General features: G+C 37.2%; 2 protein-coding genes across 2 annotated transcripts; one reads left to right on the top strand and one right to left on the bottom strand.

The window, feature by feature from the left end:
* Positions 1-938: 938 nt before the first annotated feature.
* Positions 939-4,850, top strand: LOC133856671 (protein SRG1-like). The gene is made up of 4 exons (XM_062291730.1): positions 939-1,305; positions 1,491-1,738; positions 2,214-2,541; positions 4,362-4,850. The coding sequence occupies exons 1-4, from the start codon at positions 1,072-1,074 to the stop codon at positions 4,596-4,598; spliced, it is 1,047 nt and encodes a 348-aa protein (XP_062147714.1). The 5' UTR covers positions 939-1,071; the 3' UTR covers positions 4,599-4,850.
* On the bottom strand, positions 4,827-20,413 carry LOC133856698 (uncharacterized). Its single transcript, XM_062291754.1, has 12 exons — positions 20,014-20,413; positions 17,512-18,086; positions 17,053-17,432; positions 15,557-15,643; positions 15,123-15,453; positions 14,079-14,489; positions 13,865-13,924; positions 13,539-13,744; positions 9,482-9,630; positions 7,580-8,765; positions 6,156-7,149; positions 4,827-5,195 (listed from the first exon to the last, which is right to left on the bottom strand). The coding sequence occupies exons 1-11, from the start codon at positions 20,267-20,269 to the stop codon at positions 6,177-6,179; spliced, it is 4,614 nt and encodes a 1,537-aa protein (XP_062147738.1). The 5' UTR covers positions 20,270-20,413; the 3' UTR covers positions 4,827-5,195; positions 6,156-6,176.
* Between the last annotated feature and the right edge of the window lie 2,824 nt (positions 20,414-23,237).

The raw sequence follows: 23,237 nt of genomic DNA, 5'->3' as shown, positions 1-23,237 counted from the left end.
CCTTTAAATAATCACGTTTATTTTTCCCATACTTTTGAAAGTGGATGAGGATTACATCTTGGGGTCACTTATTTATATTATCTTGTTTATTTTGTCTGTATTTTTAGGCGGATTAGAGATATTTGCCCCATCTCACCTACCCTATCTTTAGGGTTTGCCCTTGAATTCAACAGGTTTACCTCTTCAAATAAAACTATCTTATTGGGGCAAGGAGTTCAACGTTGCTAAGTTATACGCCTATTACGAGTTGTTTCTAAATGTTTGAAATAATGAAATTATAAGAAATGGTAATTTTTAATTATTTAACTAATATTTTTTTAATAAATAAGATTACAAGTGTTATATTTAACTAATGTCATATTAAAATAGTTTTGACTACAAATTCTCTTACAAACTAACATGACATTCTATTACTAGTAAAATGATTTAAGCAAAAAATCTGATTTATCAATTAGTTAATTAGAGGTTGATTTATCAACAATACACTTTCAATCATTCTACACTGTCACGTCAATTTGGAAGGAATTGTAGTAAAAATTGCACACCCCAAGCATTTTTCTGATCCTAAAAAGTTTAACCTAATAAAAAATAGAAGAGTAATGCGTGATCTTAAAGAAAATCCCACAAGATGGAACTTTTGATCAACCTGCACCTCTATGCTGGTTGAAGGGTTGCTAAAATATTTCTTCCCTTATCCCAGCAAACGGAAGCCGAAAATTCGTGGTGTGCTAGCAAACAAGTTATACCATATTTTTATCTCACAATGCTGACATGACAGTCTCAACCAATCTTTATATATATATATAACATTATATTCTAGCACTATTAAAAATAAAATATTTAATCATTTAATTTATATTCAAAAATATGGAATGGATAAAAGAGTCGGTAAAAAGAAGAATTTATAAGGCCCACATGCATGCTTGGAAGTGCAGAGTTCAATTATAGAAAGTCAACTTTTCCATGTTCTTATGCAAAATTCAACAAAAACTACCAAAAAAGGAATCTTTTTCCCATACACTCTAAAGGGCAACCCACCCTGAAGATTACCTCCAGAGCTTTGATAAGTACATGGCCGAATCTCCCAGGAAAGAGTCGGTACCGAAAACTGTCCAAGAACTTGTCATCAATGGCGAACAACTTCCTCCAGAAAACTATATTCATAAGGACAGCGACCGGGGAGTCCTAGATGTTCCATTGGTGGAGATTCCGGTCGTCGATCTTGCTTTGCTCACGTCTCTGCCAACTAGAAGAGAAGAGCTCGAGAAACTTCGATCGGCTCTAAGCACATGGGGCTGCTTTCAGGTATTTTATTGGTATATCTATCTAGATCGTAAAACCAGAGTTCTAAAGCTAAATTAATTCATCTCCAAAAAAAAAAAAAAAAAAAAAATTGGATCTTGATTTTCCGGGGAGTTTTCTGACACATATTAGATTAGAGATTATGCAATTCTCTTCATGCTGTTAACGACTTGTGTAAGGTGTTTCAGGCAATAAACCATGGTATAACACATTCGTTCCTAGACAAAGTTCGTGAAGTTACCAAACAATTTTTCGATCTTCCGATGGCAGTGAAGCGGAAATACTCCAGAGAAGTTGACAGCATTGAAGGGTATGGAAATGACATGATCCTCTCCAAGCAACAGACGCTTGATTGGACTGACCGATTGTATCTCACGGTAAATCCACAACACCAGCGAAGGCTCAAGTTTTGGCCTGAAAGTCCGGAAGCTTTTAGGTAAACCCCATTAAGCTATCTGCCAAAAAAATAATAATAATACTAATAATAACAATTTAAGAAGATTATCAGTTGTTTAAATGAATATTGATGTTCATGCTTGGTTGTGGTAAAGTATAAATCGTTTTTAAGACATTCAAGCTCTACTTAAGCAGATCTACACAGAAAGAAAAAAAAAAAAAAAAAATTCTATCTAGTGATTCCGACACAAGATGGAGACAAACTTGGTGGCGTTGGAATCGAAAAAGCATTCCAACGCCACCAAGTTTGTCGCAATCACAAGATATGAATTTTTTAGTAAAACTGGTCTGATAAAAACAGAGCTGCATCACTTTGCCTGCTCTGGCTTCAATCCTAAAGTTTTGAAAAATTATCGCCATCCATAGTAACAGAGGAGAAAAATTAAAGGGGAACTCTCAACCACAGATTGGATGCATGTCAAATGATCTGATTTAATTGTTCACAAACACTACAGGGACATTCTAGATGATTATACCATCAAGTTGGAAATAATAACTGAAGTAGTCCTTAAGGCCATGGCAAGGTCACTGAACTTAGAGGATGGCTGCTTTTTGGAGCATTATGGAAAACGAGCAACAATGACTGCAAGATTCAACTACTATCCAAAATGTCCAAGGCCAGATCTTGTTCTTGGGGTCAAACCACATGCAGATGGATCAGTAATCACTATTCTCTTGCAAGACAAAGAAGTGGAAGGCCTTCAGTTCCAGAAAGACAATCAGTGGTTTAGAGTTCCAATCATTTCTGAGGCCCTTCTCATTAATGTTGGTGATCAAGCAGAGGTAACCATTATAACTCAGATTGTGTCATATTCATCATGATTCAGAGTGAACTTTTTAGTGCCCACATTTTAGAAAATTATATTAAGCCAGACTTTTTTTAAAACAAATTAGGGTAGCTTTCAGGTTTTTTTTTTATAAGTAAAGTATATTTCAAAAAAAGCGTAGAGGGGCGCAACCCAAAGTACACTCATCTGGGCAGTTTGTGTATCTTCCCACATTTATTCCCCCCAACATCTGTCTTCTCAAAGAATTTCTCTAACTTCCTCAATCGCGCAAGACAATTAGCCCATCCACTACCTTCTCTTCCCACTAGTATAATCACAAATGCCCGACCCTACCATTGCCATATTCCGAGAACTCCAAAAATCTTCCATGAGTGTTACCTCGTCGTTGCAGAATATGCACCGTAGAACCCACTCGGAAAGTCCTGCAAAACTCACGCATCTCCCCACCTTGCCTCAATTTCTCCATCGACCTCCTAAACCATCCTACGCTCAACTTACTCAAGAACACTACTCTGAAGAGACCTCTACTCCTCTCTGCTATTCTTATGCCATCTCCTACACAAAACTCAGAACAAAGCTCAAAAGATTTAGCTTCTACATAGAAAAATCCCACATAGCCCATAAGAATTCTGATAATAGACCTACACCACACTCCTCACGCGCTGCCCCTATCCTCACTCGCTACTCATAATAGAGAGAGCGAGCGACCGAGAGTCAGCTCATTATATTGGCCAATCAAAGAAACATGGCATCAACAAGTTGTATCCATCAAAATAAAAGGCATGTTAATGAATTGGAACACAAAGTAGTAAACACTCCAGCAATCAAAGTCAATGAAATTTTGCTTTTTGCCAGGTAATGTGCCCATTGTTTTAGCTGATACCAACCAGCAGAAGCAGCAAATGCTACACTAACAACATGTTTACTTGTAATGTGTTACGGATAGAGTTAGGAGGGGATAGAATTTGTGTTAAGAGTAGAATTTTATTTAATATGTTACAATTTTAAGTATCTCACATGGTTCAAGTATAATCTTAATCATATGTATTAGTGTATATGTTTTTGGGCACCCTCCCCTTACAAGCCGAGTTTTAAGGGTGAGTTCTGCAAAGTTTGTCGTTTGGTATTAGAGCCAACCACCATGTTGAGTATGGGATCGAACGCAGTTTGTCAAGTATAGGATTGAATGGGTTGCGGCTTTGGTGGTATGTTACGATCCTAAGCGTCTCACAAGGCTTAAATACAATCTTAATCTAATCATGTATATATAAGCTCTTGGATACCTTCCCCTTGCAAGCTAGTTTTCAAGGGTACGTTCTACCCAAAATTTGTATCATTTAGGACCTTGGGGACAATTTCCATATTTAAGGGGAGGGTATGGATAGAGTGAAGAGGGGATTAGAATTTGTGTTGAGTAGAATTTTATTTAATAAGAATTATTAGTTATCAATTTTTTTTTTTTGATAAGTAGAATTATTAGTCATCAATTAGGATTAAGATTAGTTTAATTTTTAAAATTAGATTTATCATTAGTTTGAATATCACTTACCTCATCAGTTTGTAAGTCTATATAAAGACTGCTTAATGTTAATAAAAATCATGAGAGAAACTTATTTCCAAACGTGAGCTTGGAGGCATAAGTTATCTCTAATAACCTATCCAAATTATCCCATTAAGAACTTATTTTCGGAGTCATTGTTCAATTCACAATATTCAACTACAGATTCTGCCTTAGGAAATAAATATTTTGTTGGAAAATAAGAGGTATCATTACAAAAGGTTTGCTTACTTTAACTGGTTCTGTATGATACACAGATAATGAGCAACGGAATATTCAAGAGCCCAGTACACAGAGTGGTCACAAACTCAGAAAGGGAGAGGATTACTTTGGCTGTGTTCTGTATTCCAGAATCAGAAATTGAGATTGAACCAGTTGATGGGCTAGTCAATGAGTCAACGCCAAGATTATACAAGAAGATGAAAAATTATGTTGATATCTATTTCCAGTACTACCAGCAAGGGAAGAGGCCAATCGATGCAGCCAAGATTTAATTTTTTGTGTTGTCCATATTTCTTCTGGTTTGTACCTGAAGATGATTGCATTGGATTTTAATGGACATAATGGCAACAGCTTGATGGTAGTTGATATGAGGCAATGTAACCAAGTCCTTGAGCATCATCTGTGGAAAATGTTTTAAGATTTTTTGTTTTTCTTTTTGGTTTCTCTTTTTCTTTAGATACACGTTAGTTTTTGTATTTCCAATAATTATGGTACCAAAAAAAAGAAGAATTTATTCATTCGAATCAGAATCCACATGAAGATGGGAACACGAAACATTCATCACTATTTCCTAAATTACACCATAACAATTACTCTAACAAATGATACATTAAGCTGCCTCCAAAAATTCAGAACCTAAATGGAGAAAACGACCAAAAATCCTCCAACAAACTAATTACCAAAAATTCAGCTCCATCAACGGCCATATCTTTCTTCACACTACAGGCCACAATGTCGTCTCTAGTCTCTAGCTGCCCCAGCCCTCATTCTATTTAACCTTCCATGTCCTTGTTGTGCCTCAAACTTGAATCAAATCACTTCTTACTAGTGCATCCAATGATCTATATCGCGCGTCATAATAATCATAACTGCAACACCGAGCAACCGTCTTCAGCATATTGATTAAAGAAACCAATTCTTTTATGCAGCTACAAAGTATGGATAATTTTACACCCTAACAGACATTCAGCTGAACAGATCAAGTTGCTACCACAACATAAAACTCCAAGAAGTTCATAACAATAGCAATCCTAATCAACATCAATATAATGAATTTATTGATAACAAATGAATAATAGATATACTGAAATTCCTATGCAATTAGATGTACAATATTTTATTTTTAGTTTGCCTCACAAATGATAGCATTTAAATAAACATATAAGAGAGAAAAAAAAGTATTCAATGACACCAGATATTCTGCATCAGTATCATCAAGCAACCAAATTTCATCGAGGATAATAAGTGTATCATCATTATTACACACTACTTTTCATAACACCAATCATTATACACAACTTTTCATACCTCCAATCATTTCCTACTACTAAAAAAATACAACTTTTCAATCTCAAAAATCCAACACCCAAACACAATTTCAAAAAGAATTTAAATTCTATTAATCACTCAAACACATTTTCTTGCCTCGAAATTCGTAAAGAGAATAAGAATTCAATTCTAATTTCAAAAATCCAACACCCAAATGGACCATAAGATACTTAATCCTAGCACTTTGAATCTTCATATTGGAGTTGTATTGCCAACTCTAGGTACTAGCAATATCACAATTAAAGATCTGAACATTGAACAAAAAATCTCATATAAGTATCTCTTCCACTTGCTACATGTAAGAAGCAACCTAGCAAAGCCATAATATTTCAACCTTGAAAAGGTCGGTTCAAGCTTTCAAACCCATGCTTCTTTTCTTTTTCTTTTCTAATTTAACAAGTACAAGAAGTTAAATTTCAACCATGAAAGAACTGGCAGAAGTGGCCACAAGAACAATTAAAACTTAAATAGATAACAAGAAGAGTACCAGTACCACTTACCAAAAAGGCTGGAACATTTAACTAGTTCGTTTGGACATCAACAGCCTCCAAAGAAGATGCCAGCGCAGCACTGCTTTGAGATTGTTTTGGCAACATGCGTTTTTCCAACAAAACTTGGAACTTCTCTGCATTCTCAAACAGTTGCTTCCGAAGAATACCATGCAAACGCCCAAAGAGCTGCTTCTTCAATGATTCAAAGGAATGGTCCAACCTCTCTAGCTGCTCCATCGCATTTACATTGTACATGAACAAGCCATAGTAAAGATCAAAGCTATCCCCTGCAGTATTCTCTACCAAATTCAACAAAGTCTCATAGCCTTTTGTGTTAATCGGCGTTGACTCCAACCCCAACTTTTCCAAAACCCTTCCCATCGTGTGGGTAATGAACTGTGACCCTGCTGCATGCCAATCATGTTCTGCACAAGACATTTCCACCATTCGGCATCCTTCTCGTGCAAAAATATCAAGAAACTGGTGACACCGTGATACTCTTAATTCATCACTTCCAACCCTAACCTTATCATAAACAAAAGGAAGACCATTCCACCCATATTTACCACTCTCAGGTCCAAACATAGGATGCGTGCAGAGAACATCAAAATCTGGCGGCAAATTTTGAAGAAACAAACTTCTTGGAAATTCTTTCACAGAAAGTACATCAACAAACAGAGTACTTCTCTTCAATCTCTGAACTGGCAATGACCTCAGAACTTGCTCCGTAGAAAGAATGGAAGTACAAAGAAGAATCACTTCAGGATGCTCTTCACAAAGATCGTCGGGATCAGAGAAGTAAGAAACCCCTAATTTTTCAGCTACATCAGAGTAGTCTGATCTAGAATATGCCAAAACTGTGTGACCTTGGCGTACAAAGGACTTCACAAGGAACTGGCCGTAGTTTCCAAATCCAATTACCGCAATTTTTAGCTTCGTGCTGTTGTCAAGGCAGTCAGAGATCTGCCCTTTGTACTCATATGGTTGAGCAATATCCTGAGACCTGAATATTAGAATTAAAACTTATAAATAAATCATTATGAATATGGTATTTGCAGCATGATTCATCCTCAAAACCAAAGATTTTTAATCCCATCCTTTATCCATGGTGACTGACCAAGTTATGATGTGATCCCAAAAATAATCAAATAGAAGAAACTAAATCTCAACCATCATCTACAATCGTGTATACATGGCTTAAGCATAAATAACCATAATCAGAAAGCTTCTCTCATCCTTTGGTTCATTTTTTTGATAACCCTTACTGTTTCGAAGTAAAAAATAAAAAATCCCCTAATGCTAAAAAGATCAGACTGAGTCCAGACATATTCATCTCCCAATCTAACAGCAAAGAAGCAAGGAATGAAGTATCCCTAAAACAAACTAAACCCATGATTAATTCCAAATCAAATCTAAGGCTTTGTGACATTTACCTCAAAGTCAACGAAGAAGAAGATAGCAATGCAGCTCCATTTTGAGGCTGAGACCATTTGAGCAACTGGGTGTCCTGCGAATTTTGCGCCTTCTCTGCATTCTCAAAGAACTGTTTCCTAACCACATGATGCAACCGGCCGAAGAGCTCATTCCTCAAGGCCTCGAAAGCCAAATCCAACCTCTCCAACATCTGCATCGCGCTCTTGTTGTACATGAACAAGCCGTAGTACAAATCAAAGCTATCTTCGGCCGTGTTCTCCACCAAATCCAACAAGGTCTCGTAACCCTTGGTATTAATGGGCGTGGACTCCAAGCTCAGCATCTCCAACACCCTTCCGACCGTATGGGTGATGAACTGCGACCCGGCCGCGTGCTTGTCGTGCTCGGCGCAGCTCATCTCCACCATTTCGCAACCTTCTCTCGCGAAAACGTTGAGGAACTTGTCGCACCGTGAAATCCTCGACTCTTCGTCGCCAATTCGAACTTTCTCGTAAACAAAGAAACGCCCGCTCCAGCTGTGGCCGGCGCTCTGGGGTCCGAACATTGGGTGCGAGCAAATCAAATCGAAATCAGCGGGCAAAAGGTGGAGCAGTAGATCTCTGGGGAACTCTTTGACGGAAAGAACGTCGACGAACAATGTGCTACGCTTGAGTCGCTGGAGGGGGAAGGAGGAGAGGACCCGTTGGGTTGAAATTATGGAGGTGCAGAGGAGAATGACTTCTGGATGTTCCTCGCAGAGGTCGTGGGGGTCGGAGTAGAAGGAGACGCCGAGGGTCTTGGCGGTGTGGGAGTGGTCGGAGCGAGAGTGGGCGAGGACAGTGTGGCCTTGGCGGACCAGGGTTTTGGCCAGGAACTGCCCGAAGTTGCCGAAGCCGATGATGGCGATTTTGAGGTGATGGGTGCTCTGGAAATGGGCGGCCGCCATCTTCGATTCGTAGTCGTAGGGTTGAGCGGCGTCGAGGGCTCGCACGCGGAGGGGTCGGCGGCGCCGGACAGAGAAGGCAGCGGTGGGTTTGGAAGGCAGAGAGTGTTGCAGAGAGCAGAGAGAGGGGAGAGAGGGTTTGGGTGGTGGCGGTGAAGGGTGGTGGAGAGGGGAGAGGGAGAGCATTGTGGTGTCTTCCAAATTCCTTACTGGGTGGCAATGGCAGTGGCAGCAGTGGCACAATTCCTCGTCGGTGTTTGAGTTTTATGCCGCAACCGAGCCGGTGGAGCCATGTTGAAAGAAAGAAAGAAAATCAAATAAAATAATGAAAGATGGTTAGACGTCAACGTATTCCATAGCATTGGATGGAAGGAACGTGCTTCTGTTTTATTTTATCTGTTAATGCCACGTCTATATGCACATGTATATGCCCTTTCAAAGCCTTCAAACAAGGGATGTGTCACTTTGTTTACACTTTACATCAAAGATATTTCGAGTGTGAGACCATGTATGTGGAATTCATATGTGTGAAATTTTATATGTTTTGGTGTAAAATTAATGTACACTAATGTAATGTAAAAAAAATCATTACCCTTCAAACCATACCACCAGCGAGCGACAACGGTTAAATAGTCTCAAGGTAATTTTGATGTGGTTAGACATAGGGGTATGCAAGACCCGCGGGCCCTACCTCGACCCGCGGGATTCGCCTCACAAATACAGAATGAAAGATGGTTTGATTTTTAATCAAACCATGCAGGGCAAGGTGGGGTGCGGATTTGGGTTTTTCAAAACCCCGAGGACCCACCCCGCCTTACCCCGCCCCGTCTGAATAATATATATACATATATATGCTAAAAACCGGAAGCCTAAGTTACCTAACCCTAGCACAGCGCCGCACCCCCTTCATTTTCTCCTTCATTTTCTTCCTAGCGCCGCACCCCTTCGCCTCTTCTTCTTCTTCTTCAATCTTCCTCACCGTCCTCTTCCTCTTCTGGCTTCTCTTCACCTCTTCGCCTCTTCTTCTTCTTCTTCAATCTTCGATTCTTCACCCTAGGATTCCCTCCCTCCATCTGATGAAGATCGGAAATCGACAAACGTTGATCACGCCGACTATCGATGCAAGTCCTGTGATACATCTAGTTTGTCCACTTCATTAGCTCCCAATTTTTAATTTGTTTGTTGTTTTTGTGATAGATCTAGTTTGTGTTTGTGTTTAGGGTTTCTGGGTTTGTGTTGATGGGTGGTGTAAGGGGTGTTTCACCATGTTTGTGTTCGTGGAATCTTGTTGTCGTGGCCCGTGGTGGTGTGGTTTTGCAGCTAGTAGCAAAAAACCCGCATGACCTGCACAAACCGCCCCGCATCACCCCACCCCGCACGAACACAGCACTAAATGTGTTAGGGGTACGGGTCTGATTTCTTACACTCACAGGGATGCGGGGCGGAGGCAAAAATGGAAGAAATCCGTCCCGCCCCACCCCGCCCCGTGCACACCCCTAGTTAGGCATGCATTAGAGAGCGAATTTGAATCCCGAAATGTAAATCATCTAGTCCAAATTAAGTCAAGTTATGATTCAATTAATCTGAAGGAAGTTAAGAATACCTAAAATTGGTTGCCCCTGCCCTCTCTACCTTTTTTAATAATAATAATAATAAATAAATAAAAAGCTTCAAACAACATTTATTACGGGTGTTTGTACATATCAAAGACGAATGGTTCCAAAATTTCCGAGATAAGGAAGAGGATTCAAGGTAGTTTTTTCTTTTATAGTTACGTGGTTTAACACGAAGTGAAATTGACAACTTTAAAAACTATGCCAAATGGTATTTGTGACATTTGATAATTAGAGTTTGTACTTGTGTTTACGCTTAGACCAATACTTTAATGGTGTCATGTAAAAATAATCAGCAACCATCACGTGTTTCATATATTTTATTAATGTTATTTAAAAATTTTATAATAAAATAAAATAAATAAATAAATAAATAAAATGAGCTAAATGTAAATTGTCAACTAAGTTAATCATCATGCGCAGCAGATTAGGATCTTCTACAATTTTAAAAAAATTTTATATTCTTAAATGAAGTGAATTCAAATCGTTTTTTACATCGAACGACTTAAAAAATGCTACATATAAAAAATATGACATGTTATCGTGGCAGCTAAAAAAAAAAAAGAGAGAATCATTTCAAAAGGCTTTTTCTTCAGTTTTGAAGAGACGCTTCTTCTTTACTAAATCAAAAAATAATTTTTTCTCAACAACATAAAGTGTAAGAATCTGAATTGATTGAAATATGAGAAATGATATTTTACCATCTAAAGATACAACTATTTATTTTTTAATTTTAATTTTTTTTTAAAAAAAAATACACAAAATAAGACCCAAACCCATTTACATGGTTTTGTGATTTTTTCTTTAATAAAAGAAAAGAAAAGAAAAAAAAAAAAAAAAAAAAAAAAAAAAAAGTCAATAGTTGTATCATAAGGTGACAACATATCATATTTCTAAAAATATATTTAATTCTCATCGTTAACATTTCACATTTTTAATATATAACATTTTTCATGTTGTTCGATGCATGAAACGACCTAAATTCACATAATTTGAAAATATACAATCAGATACATAGGAAAGGGGGGCCGGTAGGCGCTATGCCCCCCCAAAATTTCTTGAAAAAGAAAATTATAAGGAATGCTTCAGCATGGATTTTGATTGCTTCCACTAGCACAATATAGAGAAATAAACAAACAAAATGGCTAAAACATGTTACTATATAGAATGCAAATGGAAACAGTAAGAACAAATGATTTCTCTTTTTGGTAAGCTAACTTCGAGTCCATCACGAACTCCTCCAATTCCAGTTCCAACCCCGCGTTCCCACCAGCGAGCAAGCACTCGCCGATCGAGTCGCGGTACTCCTACTGAATCGGGACGAAGCCAGCTGACGGTGGTCTCAAACAATGAAATCAAGATTAACATATCACGAGAAAACAGCAGGTATTGGCAGATTCCATTTTTGGAGAAATGTGGTTGTTGGGTTCTGTTTAGGGGTAGATGGAAGGGAATGTGGGCAGATTTGGGATTATAAGTGACGGTGGGGGCAGAAATGTCACTGGGTTTGGCGGTAATTTACGGAAATGTACCACTTGACTCGTAACTCGCTTGCTTGTAATCTAGTGTCAAATATGACTTTTTGGACACCCACTAATCATCTTTTGATTTAATATTTAGAGCTCTCTTTTTTAATTATTTCCAAGAAAAAGAAAGAAAAAGATAAAACATATAAATGATGAAATAAAAGGAAACAGAAAATAAACTGTAAGTGAACCATGAGGCATAATCAAATTTCACAAGACAAGAAGATTTTTTTTGTGCATTTTAGGATGCTCCCAAGAGTTGCAAAAACTTATCCATCACATTTCCATTTGCAATCCCATTTCAATGACCAACGAAGTAAATTTTTTCAACTACAAATTTAACAAAATTTTCACTCTTATTGCCACAGTTCAACCAACTTATGGACAATAAAACGCAAACATCATTACCTTGTTTGGTAAGGAAAGAGGAATCGGTAGATGTGAAATAAAGTAAAAAAAAAAAAAAAAAAAATTGTATAGAAAAATAAAAAAAATTTGTATTGTAGTGAATTTTTTTATTTAAATAATAATAAAAAAATTATTGATGTGATATAAAAAATGTTTTCAAGTTGATTGTTTTAGAATAAGTGAAGAGAGAAAGAAAATTTTATTTCTCTTGCCAAACAAGGCGCATATGAACTGCGTGGAAATGAGGGAGCAAGAAGGAAAGGGGCGTCGACAGAGAGGAATAAGAAAAAGAATTACAAGAAGATAAAGACAAAAACAAAGAAATTATGGGCTGAGTCATGCACTCCACTATTGGAGTACTTGGGTTTGAGTCTCGGTACATAATATCTTTTCAATATCAAATCGTCTTTCATTTAACTAATTAATTTTTTTTAATAAGTATATTTGCATTTTATGCCTTAGCGGCTTGGCCCCTACCCAAAACATTTTCTGGCTCCGTCCCTGTCTACAATTTAAAAAAAAATTGTAAGAAATCCTGATCTGCAGGCTGGCAGCAGACCTTAGTGGAAGTTATAGGAGGTTTTAACTTTGGTTACATCCGATAGAAATATAGGATGTAGAAAATAATGATGAACATAGCTATCAAAACAAAAACACACATATAAAGGCTGTTAACTTCCACATGGAGATATTCTGCAATCTGCAGAGGAAATGACATTGAACCTAACAGACAAACGCACGTACGTATTTTCTCTAGCTTGTTCTACTTTCCTAACCCAACAAACTTATAAATCGCATACACCCATTGCTTGCTGCCAATTTAGGATTCTGAATTGGGAGAGTAACATTAAAACCAAGAAAAGGACCCCTAAACCACAAGGCAGGAATGCATCAAAAGAACCCTAAAGCACCCTACATCAAACAGCACTTTTCACTTGACCCCGAACCAAACCCCACGGTTTGACACAAAGCTAGAATTGTAATAGTAAGCTGACATGCCGGTTAACATTAAAATAAAATACCCTCCCAAAGATATCAGAAACTAACATGTATGCTCTAGCATAATGTTTTATTTGATATGTCTAAATCTACTACCATAATATTGAATGCATTTGAGAGCAAAAAAAAAAAATCACCCAAAAAATATAAGTTGGAACAAAAATTGGGCAATTATCTGTCTTACTAAGGATAATGAATATTAAAGCAGTTCCACCTCTTCACAAGATTGACCACTACACTACCATCTTCATCATCATCAACCCCTAGAAAGGGGAAATTTCTCTGCCAGTTCAACTTTGGGATATATGATTTTCAAAGTTAGCATGCTCTAGAAACTACTTTATACTTGTGAGGGAGAAGAAGAAGAAGAAGACAAAAAGTAATCGGCAGAGAAAAAGGCATGCGAAATTTGGAGATAAAGTGTAGATGGAGGGTCATAACAGAGGGAAAATGGCGAGCCATCCCCTGCTGTATTCTCATCCTCTTGTTTCAGAAGATCTTAAAGAGCAGGCCACCATGTGTAGCAAAGAAGGGAGCAAACACAAGTGACTCGACGGCCATTAGCTTGATAAGAATGTTGAGTGATGGTCCAGATGTATCTTTGAGTGGGTCCCCGATGGTATCACCAATAACAGCTGCCTTGTGTGGATCTGATCCTTTTGGACCAAGGGTTCTTGCATGCTCTGAAGCACCAGCCTATGAGCCCATAATGAAATTCGACATAAGCTATACAATAAATCAATATATTTTGATAGCTAGTCCAGACAAAAAAAGAAAAGAAAAAAGAAGGAACTCCGAGAGACATCAAATGCTTACCTCAATGTACTTCTTGGCATTATCCCATGCACCACCAGTGTTGGACGCAGAGATAGCAACCTGTAAGTATTGAACATACAACACCAAATCAAACAACTGCTACTAAACTGTTGCAACCATGGATAAAACCATCTTATGATCTTAATTCAGAAGGTATGCTACTTAAGCGCGAGTAAAATGGAGATCTTATCAAGCAATAAGGTTAGAGCATTACCTGTACACCAGAAACAAGGGATCCGGCAAGGACACCAGAGAGAGTTTCCACACCGAAAAAGATACCAGCAATGAGGGGTGTGAGCATGACAAGAGCACCAGGTGGGATCATCTCTTTGATAGAAGCATCAGTGGAGATCTTAACACAGGTAGCATAGTCAGGCTTTGCAGTGCCCTCCATGATACCTGGGATGGTGTTGAATTGCCGGCGCACTTCCTCAACCATCTTTAGAGCTGCACTTCCCACGCTCTTCATTGTCATGGCAGAAAACCAGTAAGGAAGCATTGCTCCCACGATCAAACCAATAAACACTTTTGGAGTCAAGACATCAACTGTTCTGATTCCTGCACGACTCACAAAAGCACCAAAGAGGGCCAGGGACACAAGAGCAGCAGAACCAATTGCAAAACCCTAGAACAAAAGCATAAAACATCTTATAAGGGTTTTGCATCTGAATGAGCAACTATTCTGTCTTTGATGCAATAATGTATTCTAGTTGAGTGCAGTTATCTTGTTTCAAGAAAAATGAAAAAACTAATGCCAAGTGTATTTAACTACGCAATACAAATACAAACTTGGACTGTACTGAATAAAATCTTGTTTCTTTCACAAATTATTAGCTATAAATTAATATTTTTCCTATGCATTAAAACAGGACAAAGCAAAAGCTAGCACTCAGGTAGATTGCCTATTTCTCAACTTTGCTTGAACTTGGTACCATGGACAATCCATGAAATCAACCAGTCAAAGTATCAGCATATCAATGTCCCACAGGATGAACTAACCCGTATATTAACATGCCTTTGCAAAAAGTTCACCCCACCACCAAAATGGAAATTCCATGAAAAGAAAGAGTCAAGTGTAAACACATCAATATCTCACAGATGCATCACCCCGTAATATTTACAAGCGTGTAAAAAAGCCCACGCCCTCCAACTCCCCCCAAAGAAAAAACAAACAAAAAACAGAGGCATCACCACTTACAGATACCAACAAATTAAAAAACAGAGGCAGGCAAGGTTTGAGAGAGGAAAAAGTTCCAACCTTTCCAATAGCAGCAGTCGTGTTTCCAGCAGCGTCAAGAGCGTCAGTTCTCTCTCGGATTGTGTGGCTCATTCCTGCCATCTCAGCAATGCCTCCAGCATTATCACTGATGGGACCATATGCATCAATGGCCAATCCAGTAGCTATAGTGCTCAGCATTCCTAGGGCAGCCACCGCAACACCATACATAGCAGCAAAGCTGAAGCTAACAAAAATACTAGCAGCAATGGCAAAGATGGGAATAATGACAGATTTGTAGCCCAATGCAAGTCCAAAAATGACATTAGTGGCAGCTCCAGTCCGGCAGGAGTCAGCAACATCTTGTACAGGGCTGCAACATATAATGTAAAGCACAAGTTAATGTAAAACATCATTAAAAAAAAAAAAAAGGAAGAAGAAGAAGAAGAATTCATAAATGCTGCCGAAACTAGTACCTGTAAGCATTGCTAGTATAATACTCGGTCACAAAGCCAATAATAAGCCCAGCCCACAAACCTACGGCAACACATAAGAACAGCTGCCTGCATACACAAAACAAATCCAACATGCTGAGACACTATTTACGTAGATACTAAAGGGTGCCTAGATGTCCCACATTACCAAAACAGTTCTATTCCATTCTGTTCTGCAGAAAATTGAAATCCGTTGATATAATTTTTTGTAGCATTCAAAATGAACTTCTACAACTATAACCTTTTTGTTTGGTACAAATTTCAAATCGTGGTATATTTCTTTTGCAAATACCTTATTTTATCTTAACAAAAAGAATCTTCCTTGTCCTTCCTTCCTTCGATGGAAAAAAAATAAAAGACAATACTGAGCCCTACAAGCCAACAAGCTTTAGGAGGTGGATAGACAAAGCTATAAACAACCCCCAAGTGTCAATTACCCTTAAATGCCTTCATTCCATCATTGCTTTTTCTTTTTTCCTCAGTTAACTAGAAGCCATCGTTCTAAACATAATTTTGTTGCAAACGAACTACATTCCTTCCAAACTAGTCTCTTCATCCTTTTGAAGCTATCCATTTCTGGTGCAAATACTTGAAAGTAAAGTCTTACATAGTTATAACCATATGGCCATACCCTTTTCACATGTACATCTAAATTACAAACATATGACCATACACTCTACAATCAAGAGAACTCTACAGCCCTGAATTTTTTTTTTTTTTTCTTATATATATAAGTAATCTACAGCCCTTTAATTTGATACATGAAATTAGAAACCTCCAGCAGTTAATATTTGCTTCAGACAGAATGAATTTCCAACAGCTTTCAAGACAACAAATAATCCATCATTCTAAGCATTCTAAATGAGCTATTCACACAGTATCATTTACCAGGGAAACTAGCATTCAAGGTGCTCATCCAATTTCACTGGATAGTGTCCCAGTCCTAGGAAATATTAGTACAAAAGGTTCTGGATAGGATTCTCTTTGGAAACATTGGTATCCTTCAGAAGAACCAAATATCTTTGAACAATTATGGAGCACTCAAAACGAGATTAATCTTAAAATTTCAGAAAGTTTGTCAGTAATCACTTTAACTTCCATGTATATATATATATATATATATATATATATATATATATGCACTTGTCAGAAACAACATAGAATGGTGAAATGCCTCCTCATTTGATGCAAACAAAACACCAAACAAACAATGAAAACTCTACTCCCTTCATCCAAAAATAATTGTCTTGACTCTATATGACACAATTGTTAATCAAAAGTACAAACCTAATTAAATTCTTACAGACATGACTTTTAAAGAGAATCTTGTTTGTTTGAAAAATGACTGCGGTTTAGGAATTGAAGTAAATGTTTCGACTTTCGAAGAGTGGACATCCATTGTAGGGCACCTAAATAAGAAAGCAGTATATTTGCATTGGGGAGGAGGACCACAAAAAGAATGAGCCAACAAAGCTTACCAATTCTTCACAACTTTCTGAGTTCCAAAGTTGAAGATGGTGAAGGAAGATGGGAGTGCAACCCAACTAACAATTGCAATTCCAGCAGTCATCAAAATGGTCGAAATGATGAGCTGCCTCTTCAACACTGGCTCAATTTCTTTCACAGCTTTGATTTCAAAGAAATCAGTTGCAAATAAGGTGGTGATCAAACAAACCAGGATACCCACGGAACTAACAATTAGAGGATATAACATCGGTGTAAACTCATGATTGATTCCAAAGGAGGAGATGGAAGCAACAACTAGGGCAGCACAGGATGACTCAGCATACGAGCCAAAAAGATCAGATCCCATACCAGCTATATCCCCAACATTATCACCAACATTATCAGCTATCACCTGACAACAAAGAAGTCATTTAATTATATGAACATAATCTATTTCAGAATCTGTAAAATTTCCAAGTGGAGAACCTTACAGCTGGATTTCTTGGGTCATCCTCAGGAATATTCCTTTCAATCTTGCCAACAAGATCAGCACCAACATCAGCAGCTTTAGTATAGATACCTCCACCAACTCGGCCGAAGAGAGCCATGGAAGATCCACCTAGACCATACCCAGTGATAGCTTCAAAAAGGCCTCCCCAGTCATCACCATAGTATAGCTTAAAGAGATTGATGGCAATGAAAAGCACCAAGAGTCCATTGGCAGCAAGGAGAAAGCCCATGACTGCACCAGATCTGAATGCAGTGATAAATGCCTTCCCAACACCCTTTCTCGCCTCCAGGGTGGTTCTGGCATTCGCGTATGTAGCAATTTTCATTCCAAGGAAGCCCGAAACCACCGAAGTAATACCACCGAGCAAAAATGATATGGTACTGAAGAGAGCAGTAGCAAGAGCAGGCTTGCACAACTTGGTTTCATCATACTTGCAAGCCCGAGTACTTGTGCTGAAACTCTCCACAGAGCCAAGGAAAAGGAATATCAATACAGCAAAAGCCACCATGAACACGCCAACATACTGATATTCAGTAAATAGGAAGGAGGTTGCTCCTGTAAAATCCAGGCACCACAATATTAGTGAATCCCAAAGCAATCTTAAAATCTGAGGACAACGTTTGGAACTAAGGAAAATGAGAAACTTACCAAGCCATAGTTATAATGGATATTATGACAAAAAGAAAAAAAAAAAAAAAAAAGAGCAGTTGATTGGACTGAATTCATCGTACAACACACTGACTACAAAATCAAAAGCATAATATGCTTTAGACTAATATGACAGTACCTTCAACCATTTTTCTTTTGCTAGGCTCCATAAAAACTTAAATCAGTGATGAATCTTTCAAGAATAAAGGCCTATCCAAAAAGTTGAATGATGCCTGGAACTGTTGATGATTTAATCTTCAAGGTAAAAATATGAGAAAACAATAAATCTCAAAGAATCCAGGCATCCACATTTCTACTTGATTTCACACAGGAAATCCTACTCATCTTCAGTAATATCCATTATCCAGAGGCATTGGAATATTGGACTTTAAGCATTCCATCCTTCATAAACTGCTTATACAGCCATACCCTGAACGTGTGGCTTACATATAGAAGAAAGAGACCCATCAAGTATTGAACAATTTGAACCCACCAAATTCATTTACAGTATCGATTCTCTCTACACCCTCAGAATAACAGGAGAAGCCCTCATATAAAATTGTCCAAACTCATCCACCATGAACAATAGCCACCACAATGGTCCTCAAAATAAAACCCCTCCAGGGCAGGGTCTATTACTACTAAAGATGCTACATTTCGTGTTACACTGATTGGGAGGCCATCTACAGATATGTGACCAAGATAAATGAGACTCCTATCAAAATGTGATCAGTAAAATTCTTCCATTCTGATCTAGTGTTGTATACAAAGCATCTGCAATTAAAAGTTCTGAACAAGAAAGGATTATAAAGCAGGTGGTATGATAAATACATCCAACCAGTATTAGTTCATACTTCCAAATCTAGTATAATTTCAATGAAGCTGTCAAAAAAGGTGGCTAATCAGCACACATCCTTCATAAGGAAAGTTCCGTGTTCATCATACGGGAGGAAAAATTATTTAGTACCTGTTGTAGTATTCCTTCCTCTCACGAGTGCTATGGACCCCATTTATGGGACCCACTATTACGTGAGAGGAAGGAGTGCTACACAGTGTGCTAAATAGTATCTCACACTAAATAATTTCTCATACGGGGGAGTGAGGAAATTGCCACAAGATTGAGATGGATCATTGGATATGTTTGAATTCTAATTTTCAATAAAATAAAAAATAAATTATGACAAAGAGCCCAAAATCTAGTGTGATTTGGCATGATACCCATTTCTAATACTAAAAAATCATTAATATTCTATACGTGCAAGTGAGACTATGTTTTGTAACGATGGGCGAGCACATAATAAGAATAGTAGATACTAGATCTCAATGAAATTTCCACGTATAAAACAAAACGAGATATGATAACCATGACAATCAATGTCTATCACAAAATATAGTAATTAATTTTCCCAGTGGGCCCAGATTCCAGAACCCACCATTTTTATATCAAATCTTATCATTTTATAATAATAAAAACATCTTTTTTTTATATAGATAATAATAAAAACATCTTAAACATGCTCTAATTATTCCTACCTTACTCAACAGTTCACACCACCCTAACAATATCTAAAAAAATGATTAAAATATTTCGCTAACAAATCACAGTAAGACAGGTCGAATGAAAGAAAATCTGCAAAGGCGTAATCTCAAACCACACGAATCCAAACTCGAGCGAAAAACCAAAAAAAAAAAAAAAAAAAAAAACAAGAACACTCTCAGATCTAACAAAAAATACCAGCCGAAGGAAAAACAAAAAACAAAAAACAAAAAAAAAAAGCCAAGCTCAAACAGCTAAAGATTGAGAATATTGAAATTGAAGGATGGAAATGGAGACCTTCAGAGATGGCGTTTTGGATTTCGGCGCACTTGAGAACGACGCTGGGGTCGTTGAGGCCCTCCTCTTCGTCAAGGAGGTAGTCAGCGTAGCCATTCTTTCCGGCGCCGCTGTTGGCAGAGTCGGAGTCGTTGCCTGGCGAGACCTTGACGCGGGAGACGATGAGCCACTGGACCAGCGAGAACGCGATCCCCACCACCGCGCACGCCGGAATCAGTATCTCCGTCGCTATATCTGGCAAAAGCGTCACGCCCATAGCCAAAAATCACAAGATTGCACAGGTTTTGAGGGTGCGAGGATTTCGTAGAAAGGAAAGCAACGAAAGAACAATGAGAACCAGGCTTGGAACGGAGGAGCGAGGTTGTATATATACACACACAGCGTGTGGTTGAAAGGCACATAAATTATTGCGGGGGCGTGGAGCGAACAAAAAGAGTGCTACTGCCAGATCTGTTTGGCCGTTTGTGCGTGTTTTTAGAAAATGTCCAGCTGGATACCTAAATCTAGTCCTTCAAAATTAACTAACCCTCTTTATATCTAACAAATTGAGTATTATCCTATCTTTTTTTTATTTAATTCTACTTGGGAGTTGTAATAAAATTAGGAAATGCTTCCCTTACAACCTCTACCCAACTCTCACACAACTCCCACTCACATGTGTGTGGGATTCACGTGCATGGGACCCACACACATGTAAGTAGGAGTTGTGTGGGAGTTGGGTGAGGGTTGTGAGTGTATCATCTCCCAATAAAATTTGTTTTCTGTACTTTTTTTTAACTTTATTTTCTAAAAATTGTATTTTAATCATCGATGCGGTAATTTTAACCAATTTTTAATTATTTTTTTATATTAACTGATCTTAAGGTTGGTTAAAACAGTCACATTATCATTGTGAGATAAAAATATAAATTTTAATATTACTTCTCTTAAATATACATCTAAGCATTTACAACCCGCTAACCAAAAGTTGTTTACATTAATCAAAATGCAAATTTTAATGAAAAAAAAAAAAAAAAATCACGATGAGATAAACACCTAACTTTGGAATTAGGTACTTTGAAAAAGAAAAAAATATTTAAATGTGATAATAAAAGTGGAAGTCTACAGTAAAGTAAAGAATGAGACGTAAGTATTTTGAAAAAATTAGTATCTAAATATAAAGTCAATGAATAATTATAAAATTGGGCATCCCTAACATGAGAGCAGATTCCCCCACCTTCCTCCAATCCTCCTGCGTGTGGCTGACAGATTTGCAATACAACAGCAATAATATCTGCTATTGACGTGGCCCCTTTATCCACTATAACACCCTGCTTGAACCTGAGATAATTATATCTTAATTATGAAAGTTATAATAATACTTTGAAAAGAAAAGTAGAATTTAGTGTTGCTTGAATAGTGTTGTAAATTAAATCATTGGTTTTTTTTTTTTGTAGTGGCGATTACGCTTCAAACAGATTTGGATCCGATGCAATTTATTGTCCGAATTCTTAGCACTCTAAACAGTAAAATTGATAGAGATCTCTGTTATTTTTAACGGGATTTAGAGTAAATTTATAACTTAATCTGTTATTAAACGTAACGATTCGGATCGGTGCTATTTTTTGTCCAAATCGCTAGCTTTCTGATCGGTAATTTAACGGAATTTGAGGTAAATTTATAAGTTAATATGTTATTGGATTATTATGAATTCATGAACATACCATTTATATTTGTAATTGGTATTCCTAGTAATAAATAAAGTGTTATTATGATTATGAGAATTTCAACTTCTGGTCACTCCCTTGTCCCTGCCCTCTTTACAAAAAACAAAAGCGTTACAAAAAAGAAGAAAAGAAAAGAAACGGTAATGATTATAGCAAAATTCCAGAGAGGATAGTGATCGGTGGGAGGGAGATGAAGAGTGCTTAAAACGACGTCGTAATAAATAACAAGCTTATCATCAACACGACGTGGTGTTGGAGAGTGGAGGGAGGGAGAATTTATATCTTTTGTCGTCTTTTCATGTGAGGCTGAGGTGGCATTTTATTCGGATAACTTTCACGAGGCGTATGTTAGACGCGTTCCGTGCCGGAATCGGCTTTTCCTTTATTATTTTATTCATTTTTATTCTCTCTCTCCCTCTCTCTCTCCTCTCATTCCGTGGGTGATTTTTTGTTAAAGTTAATTGTGAAACGATGGAATTTCACCACCGTTTGCAGCACCTTCTGTGGTGGCCCACCAATTATATTATGATATCGCCTCCGCATAAAAGAATCCAACGGATTCGCGGTTCAATAATACTTCCACGTCCAATCAAAATATATATATATATATATTGATTGGGGCAGCCACCTCTTTTTCCTTCAGGGGATGGCGGGATGCAGGAATGAGGTATGTATGGCTGAGTTATTCTTTTTTTTTTTTTTTCAGTATTTAATAAAATAAATATTATTATTATTTTAATACGAGGTGACAAAGAATATGCTAACGTTGTTGATTATGGGAAAAAAAAAAAAAAAAAAAAAAAAAAAAAAAGGTATAGAATGACTCATTTTAAATTTACGATAAATTTAAATCGATAAAATCAATTTTTAAAAAAAATTCAAAAAGTGATTGCAAAAGTGCTTTACTAATCCCAATGAGTAATGTAACATCTCACCAATATAACCTTTAAAATTGATGCGTCTTTTAAAATTATTAATGCATTTGTGTCCTTCAAAATTTACGTGACTTTCAAAATTACTATTGATTTTTTTATAAATTAATATTAGAATTGGATACAATAGTAATTTTAAAAATCACATCAATATTAAAAGGCAAAAGGGACGTAGAAATAACATTTAGAATTACTCTAACCCCAAGGACTTGGTTCTAGTGGCAAGAGCATTGGTCTTAGTTACATCCCCAACAAGCCTAAGGTTCGAATTCCCTTTAGTATAAACAATTCATTAGAGTAACTCTACCAGCGAAATCAAAGTTTAACCTAATTTAAGTAAAGGCTGCGTTTTGCATGTATCAAATGTTTACCAACAAGAGTAAATATACGAAGTGACTCTATTTAAAGAGATTATCCATCATAAAATAAATAAATTAAAAAGAAAAAAGAAAAGAAAAAAGAGGTGTCTTGTCCATATAAGCTTAAAAATCTTAGATATGATAATTAAAGAATGAGCGGTGAACCTTCTAGTCCTAGAAAAACAACATCGTAACCTTTTTCCTTCTAAAATGGGATAGAGTGCAGT

The sequence above is a fragment of the Alnus glutinosa genome, chromosome 14 (assembly GCF_958979055.1).
Source record: "Alnus glutinosa chromosome 14, dhAlnGlut1.1, whole genome shotgun sequence".
Lineage (NCBI taxonomy): Eukaryota > Viridiplantae > Streptophyta > Magnoliopsida > Fagales > Betulaceae > Alnus > Alnus glutinosa.
Note: the sequence above shows the minus strand (reverse complement) of the source record. Positions and strands in the feature narration are given on the sequence as shown.

Coding starts and splice junctions, on each gene's coding strand:
- LOC133856698 (XM_062291754.1), bottom strand. CDS start 20,269: ATGGGCGTGACGCTTTTGCCAGATATAGCGACGGAGATACTGATTCCG. Junction 15,454..15,556: donor TATACTAGCAATGCTTACAG/GTACTAGTTTCG, acceptor TATATGTTGCAG/CCCTGTACAAGATGTTGCTG. Junction 9,631..13,538: donor CTGCTCTTTAAGATCTTCTG/AAACAAGAGGAT, acceptor GATGTATCACAG/GACTTGCATCGATAGTCGGC.
- LOC133856671 (XM_062291730.1), top strand. CDS start 1,072: ATGGCCGAATCTCCCAGGAAAGAGTCGGTACCGAAAACTGTCCAAGAA. Junction 1,739..2,213: donor GAAAGTCCGGAAGCTTTTAG/GTAAACCCCATT, acceptor CAAACACTACAG/GGACATTCTAGATGATTATA. Junction 2,542..4,361: donor ATGTTGGTGATCAAGCAGAG/GTAACCATTATA, acceptor TATGATACACAG/ATAATGAGCAACGGAATATT.